At 37.9% G+C, this 15,765-nt stretch overlaps 2 protein-coding genes across 2 annotated transcripts; both read left to right on the top strand.

Annotated features, from left to right (window-relative positions):
* Window positions 1–342: 342 nt before the first annotated feature.
* LOC129238487 (ER degradation-enhancing alpha-mannosidase-like protein 2) lies at window positions 343–4,255 on the top strand. Its single transcript, XM_054873516.1, has 3 exons — window positions 343–555; window positions 617–1,742; window positions 1,811–4,255. Exons 1-3 carry the CDS (start codon window positions 434–436, stop codon window positions 3,464–3,466), a joined length of 2,904 nt encoding a protein of 967 aa, XP_054729491.1. The 5' UTR covers window positions 343–433; the 3' UTR covers window positions 3,467–4,255.
* Window positions 4,256–13,411: 9,156 nt separating this feature from the next.
* Window positions 13,412–13,935, top strand: LOC129237144 (uncharacterized). Its single transcript, XM_054871639.1, has 2 exons — window positions 13,412–13,574; window positions 13,643–13,935. The coding sequence occupies exons 1-2, from the start codon at window positions 13,412–13,414 to the stop codon at window positions 13,933–13,935; spliced, it is 456 nt and encodes a 151-aa protein (XP_054727614.1).
* Window positions 13,936–15,765: the final 1,830 nt, after the last annotated feature.

The following is a 15,765-nucleotide window of genomic DNA, read 5'->3' as shown; positions in this document are numbered from 1 at the left end:
TCGCGAATATTCGCGATTTGGCACATTATCATTCGACCACGTTTCTATTGCCACATCAAATCAACCAACCAACTACAAAAATAATGTAGTGTGCAATTTTTGTGAAGAATGCTTATTGATCATTAAAACTGCTAATTTATTTGCACTCCTTCTGGCAGGAATTAAAGTTCTCTTGCTCCCTTTTTGGCTTTTTCCTGCAAATTTTTAGCGTTAAAAAATATTTTTATCATAATCCAATAATTTTTGATAATTATTGGTTGTGAAACACAGCTATAGCTTCTGTTTCCTTAAACAGCTGATTAAGTTGTTTATATACAAATCGTAGCCGCTTTTCTTGTGTGGCAATTTCGCTCATATACAAAAGCATGATTAATTAGATTAGTGTACATTGTACAAAATATATTCCGAAACAGTAATATAAAAATCCGTTAAGATGTTTAAAGACATTTGGTACTGGTACATTGGAGTAATTCTTTTATATATCTTATTTGCACATGGAGTATACGAAACGCAAGGCGTAAAATATTACTCAAAGGATCGCATGCTGGAGATAAGGTTTCTGCTAATATATTATTTTCTGTCGTTTTAAAAAATTTCAATAGAATTTTATTTCCAGAGAAAAAGTACGAGCAATGTTCCAACATGCTTATGAGGGCTACTTGCAGTACGCTTCTGGATACGACGAATTGCGACCTTTAACGTGTGATGGCGTTGACACATGGGGTAGCTATTCACTAACTCTAATTGATGCGTTAGATACCCTCGCTACGATGGGAAACTATACTGAGTTTCGAAGAGTGGTCAAAATTCTAGAATCCATGGATTTTGATAAAGACATAAACGTTTCGGTATTCGAAACCAATATCCGAATTGTGGGCGGATTGATTTCAGCGCACTTACTTTCAAATCGTGCCGGTTTAGCACTGGAACCAGGATGGCCGTGTCAAGGACCTTTACTTCGTCTAGCGGAAGATGTAGCTCGCCGTTTGTTGCCCGCATTCGACACAGCTACTGGTATGCCTTATGGTACAGTGAATTTGCGTTACGGAGTACCGAAAGGAGAGACATCGGTGACATGTACGGCTGGTGTTGGGACGTTTCTGGTTGAGTTTGGCGCACTCAGTCGACTTACGGGAAATTCTATCTACGAAGATGTTGCGCTTAATGCAATATACTCCTTGTGGGAGCGTCGCTCAGCACTTGGTCTTTTTGGCAACCATATTGATGTGCAAACAGGACGTTGGACCGCACTTGACTCTGGTATCGGAGCTGGTGTGGATTCATTTTTTGAATATTTAGTAAAGGGTGCCGTTATGCTTAATCGGCCAGAGTTAATGGAAATGTTTCATGAGGCGCGTAAGCATATTGACAAGCATTTGAAAAAAGATGACTGGTATGTATGGGCTAACATGAATAAAGGCCAAGTAACATTGCCTGTTTTTCAATCACTTGAAGCCTTTTGGCCCGGCGTTCTAAGTATGTTTGGCGATATAGCACCCGCGATGCGCACTTTGGTAAAATATAGTTCAGTTTGGCGAAAATATGGGTTTTTGCCAGAATTCTATAATATACCGCTTGGGGAGGCCTCTCCAAATCGAGAAGTGTATCCTTTGCGGCCTGAATTAATCGAGTCAGTTATGTATTTATATCGAGCAACTAAAAATCAATTTCTTTTAGAATTGGGTGAAGACATTGTAAATACAATCGAGTTTAGTGCTAAGACGCGCTGTGGATACGCTACGGTATGCTGCTTAGTTTCAGTTAAAAAATTATTTGCATATATTTATGAATCTTACTATGATATTTACAGATACGAAATGTAGTTACACATGAGAAAGAGAATCGGATGGAATCATTCTACCTCGCAGAAACCACAAAATACCTTTATCTTCTTTTCGATGAGGAGAATTTTCTGCACAACGATGGCGCCGCGGGTGATCGTCTGCAAACTGAATATGGCGAGTGTACTGTAAATGCAGGTTCCTATATTTTTAATACCGAAGCGCATCCCGTTGACATGTCTGCATTATACTGCTGCCATGACATTCAAGAGGATATTTTTGACGATCTTGACATAGAAATGTTCAATGACGAAGCTTTACTCAAGACTGAGCGCGTAAGATTGATCGTTGAGCGGGAGCTGCGTGACGAACAGTCGTGCGGAGAGCGCTCTTCCAGCTTTAAAGAGCAACAAGAACGAATTAAAAAAACGCCTAGCGCCGACAGTCAAGTGAAGATTGAATCCAGCGCACCTGTGGATATCAATGTTTTCGATGAGTATGACAATCCTGCTGACGAATTGCTAGTGAAAAATTTTGAACGCATCAGAAATGAACGTAAAGCTAATCCGAAGCCCGTCGGCACAGCTGAAGTAGTTGAGGGGCAATCGATATCAGCTAATCACTTAACCGTAACTGATTTAACTGAATTTTTCGGAATGCACCGCGAAGATTTTTTGCACCCAGAACTAGCGTTACACTATACCATTGGCTTTATGAGTAACTTTACCTTGGATTCACCTTTTATATCGGGGTTGCAATTGCTACATAAAAATATAACCGCTGTCCTAGGCATCGTGGTACAAAAAGAGTATGAAAGTCGTACGCGGACACTTTGGGAGTTGTATGAAATGCAACAGCAGTATATCGCAAATATTGAACTAATTACACGACTGGATATATTGGCATTCGATGACGGTGATTTCAAATTGCTTGATCGAGTGCTAAATGCACTCAATCAAAGTAGTACCAGTGCTTTAGAGTTAACCGACGGCGCCGAAGATGCTTCGCTGCGTTTAATGCTTCGGCAAATGGATGTAATACATGCAGACTACCAACAGGCGTTGGTCAATACCACTGCCATGCAAGAGTTCCTATTAAAAATTCTTATTAACGGTACCTCCGAAAAGAAGCGTAGTTATGAGGCTTTATTAAATGACGCAGAAATACGTGGGCTAGTCGAAGATGGAGTTGACAAGCAAAAGCATACCCCGCAGCTGCTGTTCATCCATGTCCGAAGGATTGTAGAGTTCAAAAAGCGCATGATTGAAACATTTGATCGTTTACAAGCATTAATGGCCGAGAGTGGTAGCAATATCCATATGAATTCAAAGGCAATGAACTCAAATGAAGCGAATCAAGGAGCAAACTCTCAAAAAGAAAATCTAAAATCATTTGCAGTAAAGAGCCAAAGCAGAGATGTGAAGCTCTCTGAAGATGATGATGGTGGCGGTGAGTCGGTTTGGTCGCAATTGGTACAAACGATTTTGCGCAAAACTACAAATAACCGTAATCAATTCAATGAAGCGTTACTACACGAAAAGGTGCGGCAATCTCTACACACTTACTCAACATTAAAAAATACAAATTCGACGGCAAAGGTGAAAACGCGTATGGGCTATGAAGTATTCACCTGTGACGAGCCCAAGTTTTTGGATAGGTTTGCCTATCGCGAATACTATCCATAGCGTTGCTATAACATCCGTCACCGATGCCGATACCGCTTCAAGAGTGATCTGTTTATAATACTTAGCTATTCATTCCTAAGACTTGCAACGAAAATTAAAGCCACTTTTAGAAGGTGTCGGGACGCCTAAGAGAGTTCTTGCTTTTAAATCTAATATGGCAAAATAAATTCATTAGGCTGGGCAATATTCTAGTTAAAAAATGGAAAAATACTAATTTAGCTGAAGTGTAAAACAGTTTTTAATATTATAAAAAGAAAAATGTGTAGTTATTGTAAAGTTTTGCTTGTAAAATGAGGGCTAGAATACACATAAATAATTTTCACAAATTATCCACTACTACAAATTCGCGCTGTGCTCTTTTAAGCAATTGAAATCAATGTTATTCAAAAATTCTCTTTCTTCTTTGTTTCTCACTTAGAGAGCGAATCAAATTCGCAATCGAATTAAAAATCAGGTACATTATGTGCAATTCCATACAATCTCGGACTTTTCGGTATATGAGAAAACATGTGTATAGTAATTATTCGCTAGTATTTGAAAATGAACAAATGCTTTTAAAGTTGGTTTACTAAGCTTGCATTAGCTTTAATTCCTTTGTACGTAAAATTAAGGACAATCACGATATAACTACAATTATGTATGTATGTGTGTATTGTATATGTGTGAATGCATGCGTATGGTACATATATATTTATGTACATACATGTCTTAATACCAAGTAATACAAATGTTGAAAGTATGCACAATTGTGAAGAAGTAATAAAGAATTTATTTTTAAATTATTAAGAACCTGGAACAATTATTTATTTTGACAAGTAAACACGGCGAAAAACTGTAGTAAAAGTCGAAAGTCTTAGAATTACCCCGTATTTATTTAACATCATTTCCGGCGATACGAATCCCACCAATCGACAAAAATTTCCTCTCTACCAGGGTATGTTGGAAAACTTGGAGACCAGTTGGCCGGTATCGTACCATATTAATCGTATCTAACCTAAGGTCGAAAATGCCAGCAATAACAATTTTCACTGCAAGTACAGGGTCCGGCACTGGAAGTGTAACCAAGTTCAGACCGCTCGCGCAGCTGTTGATTGGGCGTCAGCTGTCTGTTAGTTGGCTAAATGACCGTCCAGAGTATTGTTTAAACGCGCGCGGAAGCATTTTGCCGAGAGTAAACGCGAAAAAGGAAAATCAGAAATGGATTTCAAACGTAATAGTGTGATTGCATTATATTTGGCTGGAAAATCACAACCAGTGATTGTTCGTGAGCTCGAGAACCTTAAAGTAAATATAGATTTTGTTTATCGCACCGTTACTGGTTACAATGATACTGATAGCATCACAAAACGCCATGGAGGTGGTCATCAAAATGTGAAGAAGCGACTTGAGCGAAATCCCCGACGAAGTGCCAATCAGCCGTTCCCACGACAGTCGGTTCTACGTTACCGCAACAACCCGAATTTATATCCGGCCAAGGACTGTCACTCTCAGACAAAACAAACAGGCAGTCACTGGATCGGACAGTGTACAGACAGGCCATAAATGACATTCATTGGGAGACTCTCACAACCTTCTTAACCTCCCGACTCCCGAATGCCGTTATCGGAGTCCACCCACCACCGATCGCAGACGAAAAGCTTCAACTTCCCCGAGAGTCCCGCGTAACCTTGGCACAATTACGTTCTGGATATTGTAAGGTTAAACTCCTACTTATCCAGAATCGACCCCGACATACTAAACATATGTCCAGCATGTGAAGCACCCCGCACGACACTAACCACCTTTTCACATGCCCTATTAAACCCACTCATCTAACACCCCTCTCCCTCTGGACCCAATCCGCCGAAACAGCTAGTTTCCTGGGCCTACTGTTAGATGAGCTAGACGAAGACGACCGGTGATTACGCTACACTGACAGGGCAAAGATACTGCTACAACAACAACAACAACTCCAGCAGCATTCTCTGCACGTGTATGGTGAATGTTTATGCTGTTACAACAACAACAACGAAGTGCCAATCAAATGGCGAAAGAACTGAACATATCTGACTTTAGTATCCGCCGCATACTGAAAAATGATCTCAAAGTCAAGGCTTACAAGATCCAAAAGGCGCATGATCTCACACTAAAGCAGCAACAAGTTAGACGTGAGAGAGCGTAGGAGTTGCTTCGCTTGGCCGAAAGCGTTTAGTTTCCGAACCTTGTGCTTTCTGACGAGAATTTTTTTCAAATCGAGCAGTTCGTAAGCTCCCAAAACAATAGGGTTTATTTGGCCGACCATTCATACGTTCCGAACTTCATACTGTCCACACTATGGCTCTTAAATTCACCAGACGCTAATCCGATGGATTCTTCTCTTAGGGCCATTTTGGAGAGCAAGCTCCGCACTAAAAGATTCACCAGTCTCGAGGCACTGAAAAAAGCTTTTGTCCGCGAGTGGGCCAAAATGCCTGTAAGTCGCATTCGGGCAGCTGCGATTCGTTTCTGGACCGTCTCAAGGCCATAGTTAAGGCATAGGGTGGTCATATCGAGCAAAAGTAAATTGATTCTTAATTTTGTATTATTTTCACACATTTGAATAAAAGTAATTTTCGAAACTAAATTTATGATCTTTTTCATTGGCTACACTTCGAGTGCCGGACCCTGTAGGAGGTTTTATCCTATTTCAATTCAACTATACAACGTAACTATATCGTCCCCTTAGTATTAAAATAGCCTATAAATTTTTTGATGTTTTGAGAAAATGAATTTCAAACTTTTTGTCGAAAGTAGCTCTCACTCAAATCTCGTTATGTCTGTAAATATTTATTATTTTTTGATTGATGTTTTGACCCACTTTGTGGAACTAGAATTTGACAAAATTTTTACCACATGTAAAATCGACGATGGAGAATCCAAAAATTCAATAAAAAAATAATAGCCTATGAGCACATAGGCTATTGTTATACTAAGGGGACGATATAATCATCATAAAAATTATAGTGACAAATTCCAAGAAACCCTCTTTAGGAGATGTTTTTTCCTGTAATAAAATATGTACATTTTTTTCTTTAAACCTTGGTAACTATCAATTTTGTACACAAGATATGAGATCTAAATTTGTATGGGAAGTGCCACGCCCCCATACCACCTTGAGTGAAAACCATAAAGTTACCTTAATTTGGGTTCCGGGACATTGGCTCATTGAAAGTAACGAAAAAGCAGATGAAATAGTAAGAGGGGTATCTGCCATGAATAACGCTCTTGCAGAATCGGTATTCACACCACTTTGAGCAGTCAAGAACATAATTTCCTTAAAATATCTCCGAATTGAGGATTGTAGATGGAGAGACCAGGCTACATGCAAAGTTAGCAGAATGTTATGGCCTCCAACAACCTCAAAATAACGGCAACATTGATAAACATGAAACGACGGGACGCCTGGAGGCTAACGGCAGTCATAACTGGCTTTTGGTGTGTCGGAAAATAAGCAGCCAAAATTGACATCCCTTACAACACATACTGTCCCAGTTATAAACAACCGGAGAAAGAGGAAAAAATCTTCAATTTCCTCTGTGAATGCTCTGCCCTATGGAAGGACGTAAAGTTAACCCTGGGCGAAGCGCTGTTCGAGAGTCTCCAACAACTGTCGGGCTTAGATGTCAACAACCTAATGAGATTCTTAAACCGTAGAGACTGGATATAGTCATGCTGTAGTTAACCGATAAACAAGTTGGTAACGGGGATGTGGCAACAAATTGATGCGGTTGGATTCGGGACGAATTACTACTTAAACCAACCAACCAGTCACGCTCCCATTTCCAATACCTAATTTCGTTCGCCTTAAGGAAGGCATTCGAGGTTTCTGTAACTGTATGAAATTTCAGCACCTTATCATAAGTGATTCCAGAGAAAAACTATCTTCTGTTTATGTCCGAGGTGCCACGTCACTTTTCCTGTACCTACCACTTTTCATCATAAGTACGATATATACAATTTATGCATTCGTACCAAGTTTCATTCCTCCGATTTTTTGGTGTAAGAGATATATGGGTTTTCTTATTTTGGTCTATATCTCAGATGGCATGCCCTCTTTATATCGCGGTTAATATTTCTGTACTAAAGAAAGTTATTTCTTCTTTGAAGTCGGGGAAAAGGGCTTTAAATACTTTAGTATCGGTTAGGGGCAATAGGTGTAGCGAGTGGAGTTTGCCTTAAAACTTCTTCAGGCTTTAAAATTCGTAGGGAGTTGATCACATGATATATGACCGCATCCCTCAGCCTATACGGCTTCTACATCGCGCAATGCGCCTGTGCTTTGCCAAATCATCAAACATGGAATCACAGTGGTTCCTCGGAGTGCATCAGAGTAGCATAATGCCTCTTCTCTCTCATACCACCATCCAGAGCAGACGATGTGGTTTAACTGGCCCGTGAGACCAGCGTTATCCGGGGCAATTTCGTTCTGAATACTGTAGCAGATTAAACTCCTATCTAATGGGAATTGACCTAGACATACTCAACATATATCCGGCATGTGAAAATACACGCATGCCACTAACTACTTTTTCAGACACCCACTCAAACTTACTCATCTAACACCTTTTTCTCTCTGGTTCTTCCATGTCGAAGTAGCCTATTTGCTGGGCCTACCGTTAAATGCTACAGACGATAATGGCTAACTGCTTCACCGCTCTAGGCAGGGATTTGTGGTTTTACAACAACAGTAACTAATTTAGTCGAACACTAATCGCTATAATCAGGGTTGATTTAACCTTTTTCTACTCAACTATACTTCAGCAGAACAAACCCACTTACGTGCTGCACTTGATCGAAAAGAACATCGAACTTCTCGTGTTTCATTGTCCAATATCCCAATACCTACCACTTGGTCGGAATGAACCTCGAATTTCTCCTGTTTCATTGTCCTACCTATATCCCAATCGGTACCTACAACCATCGAAAGTTCTGGGCTGCAAAAAAAGAGCGAGCTAAGCTGATTAAACAGGTTTTTTGGACTACAATTTCTTGCAATACATTTAATCGCGCGTAATGGTTTTGTTGCCTTGTACCTCACAAAATCCAAAATAAAAAAAAAATACAAGGGATGTAGTAGGGCGGTTTCCTCTTCACATTACTGCTTAACGTCTACAACTCTAAGCTGACCCAACCACGATGTCTGTTCGATAGAGGAATTCGACAATGATTTTGGTTAATTGTGTTTGAAAGTAAATCTTTAAACTTTCTGCTTTCTTAGTTCTTAGCATTCCTATAAAATTCACAACTTGAAAGAAGAAGGTCAACCGTGAGTTTGGCCAGGAATATTTATGCATATTTAATTGGCGTTTGCATCCTTTGTTATTTCTGGCCGAGTTCCTCCTCAAATTTTTGGCGTACATTTTGATGTATTTCCACAAATAGAGAGACCTACAGTTTTATGCCAGAGGCTTAAGATAGCCGGACGAGGGGCGACTGCTATAAGAAAAAACTTATTTCACCATTTGGTGTTTCATTCATGGGATTTCAAATCCGAGCACTGTCGAATAGTAGTCAAGCATCAACCCGACTGTAATTAACCCATAATTTTCGTTATTATCAACATCGGATATCAATGCCAACGTATCGGACGTTCACACTGCAACAAAGGCACGAAAACGTTGGTTGCCGGGAATGAATTATTAAACGTTGTCCCAGTAACAGTAAATCTGTAAAAAATCGCCGTAGCATATCACTAAATCCAACAATTTCTGTCCCCGGTATTTGTCTGTTAAACGTTTGCCAATAGCTGATAACAGGGATTAAGCCTCAACTTGCTTCAACGATTATTGATTTGTTTATCGGTTCGAACTAGTGTTGGCTTTTATATTTTGCGACTTTGCAATACTACGGGCGATGAGTTATAATTCGATATTTTTATTGAAAAGATTGCTATTTCTAAGCATAAACTTATATAAATTGTAATATGTTTTCACATACGAGCTTGATTTGTTCTTTTTTCAGTGAGTTGAAAAATTCATCTCGCCCAAAAAATGGATTAAACACGTGAAAATTTTCTTGCGTTGATTTATTACGATTTTAGGCTTCGATTATCCAAACAGGAATGCTGTGATCAAGTAACTTCGACTTTTAGCGTCAAAGCACCATACTTAATCAGTGTACACAGGCTGGTACAACGGGCTCCTACGTGCCCATCGATTCTTGCAAGATGAATATCGTGAAGGCTGTTCAAAAACGATTGTTGTGCCATACACAATCGGTGATATGTGCCAATTGATAACGCAAGATCGCGAGGTAAAGGCATGGGAATTAGTGGAACCAGCACACATTCAATTTTGCACGAACATTTGGTTGCCAAGAAGATTAGTACTCGTTGGATAACGCATAAATTGATAATTGCTCGAAAAGGGTCTCGTATCGATTGGTGTGAAGAAATGTTAAAAAAATTCAGCCGTCGTGATTCAAAGCACGTCAATGGCTTCGTAACAGGTAACAAATCTTGGAACTATGCAGAGCCGGAAACAAAACAGTAATCGATAGTATGATTGTTCCAAGAGAAATTTAATCCAACAAAAGTTGTTCGCGGAAGAAGCACTTCAAAGCAAATGGATGCCTCCTTTTTCGGAAAATCTGGTAATGTCCCAACTACACTACTACTAAAGCAACTTAAAACAATCAAATCGAGGTCTGCTTGCAGAAGTTTTCGGGAAATGAAGGAAAACCAAACTCTGAAGATGAATCATCTTCCACCAAGACAATTCCAGCTCTCACAAATTAATGATTTGACACTTAATTCTTTCTTTTTGTTCCCGAACATCAAAAATAAAATGCGAGATTAAGTCTTGAAACAGCTCGTTTTGAAAGGGATCCATTTCTGAGTGACACAAGTACTTTGAAAACTGCTTCAAGCGAATGCAGAAATGTATTGACTTCCAAGGAGGATATTTTGAAAAACCATAACTCCATTTTCATTATTATTTTGCTGTGTATTCATTATTTAGCGTAACATATAGAAGGCAGCCTTGGCATGGGCTTTCATTCAGTTTTATTTTTAATGGAATAAATTCTATTTACATTAAAGAAATTGCGTAGAAAAGTTGACGTTATTTTTTCTCAACCTTTTTTCATCTCCTCTCCCTTCCCTTCCTCAAGGGAGTATACTAAATCAACTACTGATTGTTACGTTTGTAAATAATTTTGCCGACGACTTACATGTATTTTCGAAAAATATGATCATGCGCTTAAGCTTCAAACGGATGTGGACAGCTTACAACTATGGTTTTTCTTTAAACATCCAGAAGTACTTTAATACCACGAATATGAATTCTCACAACATTTCTCATTCTTTGTTACAAAGTTTAAATAAAATTAAAGGTAATGGATTTATTTTTTCGAGTAATTTTTTTTAATAGAAATATCAGTCATATTGTTTCGAAAGCTTACTCGGTATTAGGGCTTGTAAGACAAAATAGTTCCATGTTTTCTGACCCATACACAAGTTATTGTACACGTCTTTCGTTCGTTCCAATTTGAAATGCGCTACTTCCGTCAGGAGGACAAAGCATACAAATTATATAAATATGATTAAATTGGTCTAAAATGTTGTTCATAAATATGCGACAAGTCCATAGAGTTTCGATAATCTGAATCCTTCATAAAAATGTTGATTACTTTGACTAACCCAAAGTTCAACAATCTCGCTCTTTTTTGCTTAAAATATTCTGAAACTAAATATTCGTGTAATGTTTGCCTTGTTCGAGCCTTAAGTTTTAAATTCACTTTAGTTAATCTCGAGTTTTAAGCAACTTGATTTTTCATCTTTGAAAAGTGTATTTTCTAATATTCTAATACTGAATACTGTATTCTAGGTTTTTAAAAATCCTTTATTAATTAGCATACCTACTTGTAAATATGTACTTAGTCTGTAAGAGACTTTTTACTCATATACTAAATAAATAGATAAATAAATATAAAGTTAGATTTTCTGGGTATTACTGCCTTTTCTTTATTCTATCTAGCCACAAAAATTATTACGATCAGTTAATCTTCGTCGAATAAATTGTATCGATTTTTACGAATTTTACTTTATTACTTAGGCAGTGCAGCAAGGGTGCGGCTATTAAATAAAGCGACAGACGCTTATATACTCGTAGAATAAGTATGTGTGCGTCAAACACCAATCATCGCGAGCTGTTTAGTAGGACGCCTTCTCTTTCGAATGCAGTATGTCTAACTTCTGTCAACAAATCAGTATAGTCATAGTTTTTGCTCTCATTTTGTAATTATAATTATATAATACTTATATTTATATATTTTTCCGTTTGAAAGATAGTAATTATAACAAAAGACATGAGAATGACAATTCTTTCCTGGGTTTGTGATGCTCATACTATTGATCACTATTACTAACTTCTTATTCTTGCTGAGCTCCGTGAAAGTATAAATATAAATAAATATGAGATAGCCAGCAAATAAATATGAGATAGCCAGAAAATATGACATAAATAATAAAGGAAAAAGTCCCGCGTTCTCTGTCAAGACAATAAGCTGACTCATCTGTCAAGAGGTTCCTAGCCAAGCACAGCATCAAAGAGTTAGACCATTGATTCGCAAGATCTTGTGAAGTGTGGTAATTATCCATATCCAAAGTTTCAGTCTGCAATAAAATGAGTAAAATCTGAGTCTATTGAAGCTTTTAAAGAGGAAGTGGAATCGTCCTGAAGGAGTAGAAAAGACTTCCTGCACTGCTGCGGATAAAGAAAGATTTACTTAGAGCCTTGCAAGAATGAAAAAAGTTTGTATAGTGAAGACAATAATAAGTAACGCCGGTTTTGTAATATAATATAATAGTCATACCTAGTCTGCATGACCATTGTTAGACGTCGTACAAATATATCTGAATAATTGCTTAAATACTGACTCCTCTTTTTAAATCGTTCGTGAGCATTGTGGAGAAGTAATAATAAAGGGTTTTCCAATAAGAGGTGTTATTTTGATATTCAAAGAAAAATGCTATTTTTTAATATAAATGACCGGATGTTTATTTCATTATAAAGAGGAAGGTATGCCATTAATAGTAGAAAATAACATCAGACAAATGACCACCACGACCACGCCTTCAGAACAATATCCTTTTCATGACATTTTCTATAACCGAATTGCAAAATGGCTGCCCTATGTCCTCGATAGCCTCACGAATTCCATCTTTGAAATCTTGAATCGAACAAGGGCTGTTCGCGTAGGCCTACTCTTTTACGTGGCCCCAAAGAAAAAAGTCACAAGGTGTTAAATCACAAGATCTCGGTGGCCAATTGTGATCACCTCTTCGAGAGATAACACGGTCCGGAAACTTTTCCCGTAAAAGATAAATGGTTTCGTTGCTTGTGTGGCACGTAGCGCCGTCTTGTAGAAAATAAACGTTGTCCAGATCAATACCATCCAATTTCGGCCATAAAAATCGTTGGTCATCTCTCGATAGCTATTCATTCATAACACCTGTTATTGGAAAACTTTTTAGAAAAAACGTTACCTCCATTCAGTTAAATTTTTTGTATAAGTTTTAAACATTCCTCATACGCCACGTCGCACATTGTAGCTGCTTAATAGGGGTAGATGAACTCATATCAAAAGCACCACACGGCATAATGGATATAACATGGATATGAATATTGTTTACGCATTCTCTTTCCACGTTTCGCAGTTAAACTGAAAATAATATTTCAGGTACAATTCGTTTATGCATAGAAATGTAATTTACCTCTTTCTTGACATAACTCAATGTCAATGTGCTTTGCGGCATGCGAAATATTTACCAATAAAACAACAAAAACAAAAAAACAAAGGCACAGGAAATGCCAGTACATACAGCAAGAAAAACTGAAACTTAGGCAGCCAGTGTGTTGACGAACGCGCTTGAAAGCGCAACTATTTTTCTAAATACAGTAGCACCAGCAAACGAAGCATGGCAGCATGAGCGTCCGTATTACTCCACCGAGTGTGACTAAAAAAGACGAAGAGGCCGAAGAGGAGGCAACGCAAAGAGTAGAATTGCCATACAATTTTGAGAAGGAACTCATTGAAAATCAAAATCGGCACTTTTGTGGCCATTATACATTTGTACCGTGTGGAAGAGGTAGGATAAAAAGATGGCAGTTAATTTTTCATTTATTCAAACACTTTTCTTTTTTTTCAAATCTCCAGCTGAACCGCTTGCGGCCAAATTCTATGCGAGACACGATCAGAACACGTTAGATTATGAAAAATTTATGGAATTCGTAGCGCAGCGTGGTAGAAAGTGTGGCAGGGGCATTTTACCGCACCTCTCCGGGGAGGTTTATGGTTGGCTACCGCCTAACGTGAGTGACAGCGTGAAGGACTTAAATTTTATTTGTGCTCCGAAAATTCGCACCGATATGACAATACACGGTGAAAAACTAGTTGGCGAACGTGTGACAGAGCGGCCGCCCTTCAATGGTTTGCGTTTTGTTTTGTAAATATCTAAAAATTAAAATTTACATTAATTGAGAAAAGTTATAAAATTTTTTAATAAAATGCTTATTAAATATATAATATCTATTTCTTGTGGGCTACTAAGTTAGGTAAGTCACGCCTATCTGCCTACCGCACTTCAATTCATATGCATTGTACGTTTGATACATACATAAATATGTCTGTCAGTAGATATGTACCATTACTGATTGCTTTTATCACGCAAACAGCCAGAAGCCGCAAGAAGCCACAGTAACCACATTTGTTTTTATTTAATAGGCTCCATTAATGGGAAAAGTTATGATTGACAAGCATACTTTCAGGGGTATAAGCATTTAATTTTTATTGCACATGAAATACTTTTAAAAGTCAGTGGTAAACAAAAAGGGGATAATTTTAGTAACATATTTATGTATTGACTTAAATATTTTATTAATAGATTTCTAGCTATTTGTAATAGAATAGTCGACTTGGCCTATCACAACATTCAGGAATCCAACATCAACCGATATAACTTGAACATAACTCTCTCACATGGTAGCAACATAAATTGGTATCTCTATGAAAAACTCTTCAAGAACTATTTGAGCAACGTCCTTTCAATCGTTTGCTATGAGGATATGAAGTCAGTAACGTAACTCTTGTCCTCCGATGTTCTTTAAGCATAATGGCTCCGGGGTAAGAAATTATCTTTGATACCGTACCAATATTCTAAGCGCCATCAATAACAACGCCTTAAAATCTAGTTCAAGTACCCTGTTTATGTCACCGACTCACAATTTATTTTGTTCACTGGCGACTTGGAAATTAACAGTTCTGTTATAATTATTAATATAATATTATTATTAGGCTATTACCCACTGTGACCAAAAGAGGTCTAGTGTGCAAAGCTTTTTGTAAGGCTTTTTAAGAATTTCAGCACATTCTGGGACTTATTGTTCCAAAATTTATATGGATGTTACGCAAAGAATGTGCTCTGAATTTCCAGTATCCATTTCACAGAATCGACAGACGATGAGAGACCAGGCTACATATCTCAGGCTACAGTGGCCAGTAAAGTAACCAGTTAAAAGTCTTAAGCCTAAACTGCTGAGCAAAAGTAGCTTATCCGAAGTGTCTCTGTCCAGCAATAGGTACTGTTTCGCTTGTCGCTGACGGATAGAATTTCTACATTGTTCAACGAATTTCTTCTTCTTCTTCTTCATTAAAGTGTCCTTTTGTAAGTCCATAGAAAGGCTCAGGACCAATTAGAGGCATGTTTGACCCTTTTTGATTTCTCTCTTGTCCAGGAACCCAATCGAATTAGCTATAGGAAGTCACTGTTGAAGTTACCTAACGTGTTGAGAAGACTCAGGCAAACATATATATCATATATATATATATATATGTACCATTTTTGAGGTGATTTCAGTTGATAGAAGGGCTTTCATAATCTAATTTACTATCTGAAAGTACAATATGTAAATCTCATTTCACTACGGATACATTCCCTCACACAAATCTCGATGGCATGTTGTTCTACTTGAAAGATTGTTGGGTAAAAACCCACTGGAAACGATTTTTTTAATTTAAACTCATTGATTTCCGCCCCTGTCCTACCATCTGTCAATTTTGATCAATGAGTTACCATATCTGGGAGCCAGGATCGAAGTTGATAGAATTATTTCTCAAGGTCATAAGTTTGTTAATAAGAACAAGAAAGTTCCTGAAAAGAATGGGTTTGGGTGAATAGAAAAAGTAGGGTTAAAAAAATCAGACTTATTCAATCTACTTGTGCAATCAGATATTGACAACGTTTTTGCTATTGTAGTAAAAATAGATTAAATTCAAATATT

This window comes from Anastrepha obliqua, chromosome 2, assembly GCF_027943255.1.
Source record: "Anastrepha obliqua isolate idAnaObli1 chromosome 2, idAnaObli1_1.0, whole genome shotgun sequence".
NCBI lineage: Eukaryota > Metazoa > Arthropoda > Insecta > Diptera > Tephritidae > Anastrepha > Anastrepha obliqua.
This window is presented reverse-complemented; position numbering and strand designations above follow the sequence as displayed.

Excerpts from the sequence above, each read along its gene's own strand:
- LOC129238487 (XM_054873516.1), top strand. The coding sequence starts at position 434 with ATGTTTAAAGACATTTGGTACTGGTACATTGGAGTAATTCTTTTATAT. Across the intron at positions 556-616 it reads GATCGCATGCTGGAGATAAG|AGAAAAAGTACGAGCAATGT; the intron begins GTTTCTGCTAAT and ends TTTTATTTCCAG. Across the intron at positions 1,743-1,810 it reads CGCGCTGTGGATACGCTACG|ATACGAAATGTAGTTACACA; the intron begins GTATGCTGCTTA and ends TGATATTTACAG.
- LOC129237144 (XM_054871639.1), top strand. The coding sequence starts at position 13,412 with ATGAGCGTCCGTATTACTCCACCGAGTGTGACTAAAAAAGACGAAGAG. Across the intron at positions 13,575-13,642 it reads ATTTGTACCGTGTGGAAGAG|CTGAACCGCTTGCGGCCAAA; the intron begins GTAGGATAAAAA and ends TCAAATCTCCAG.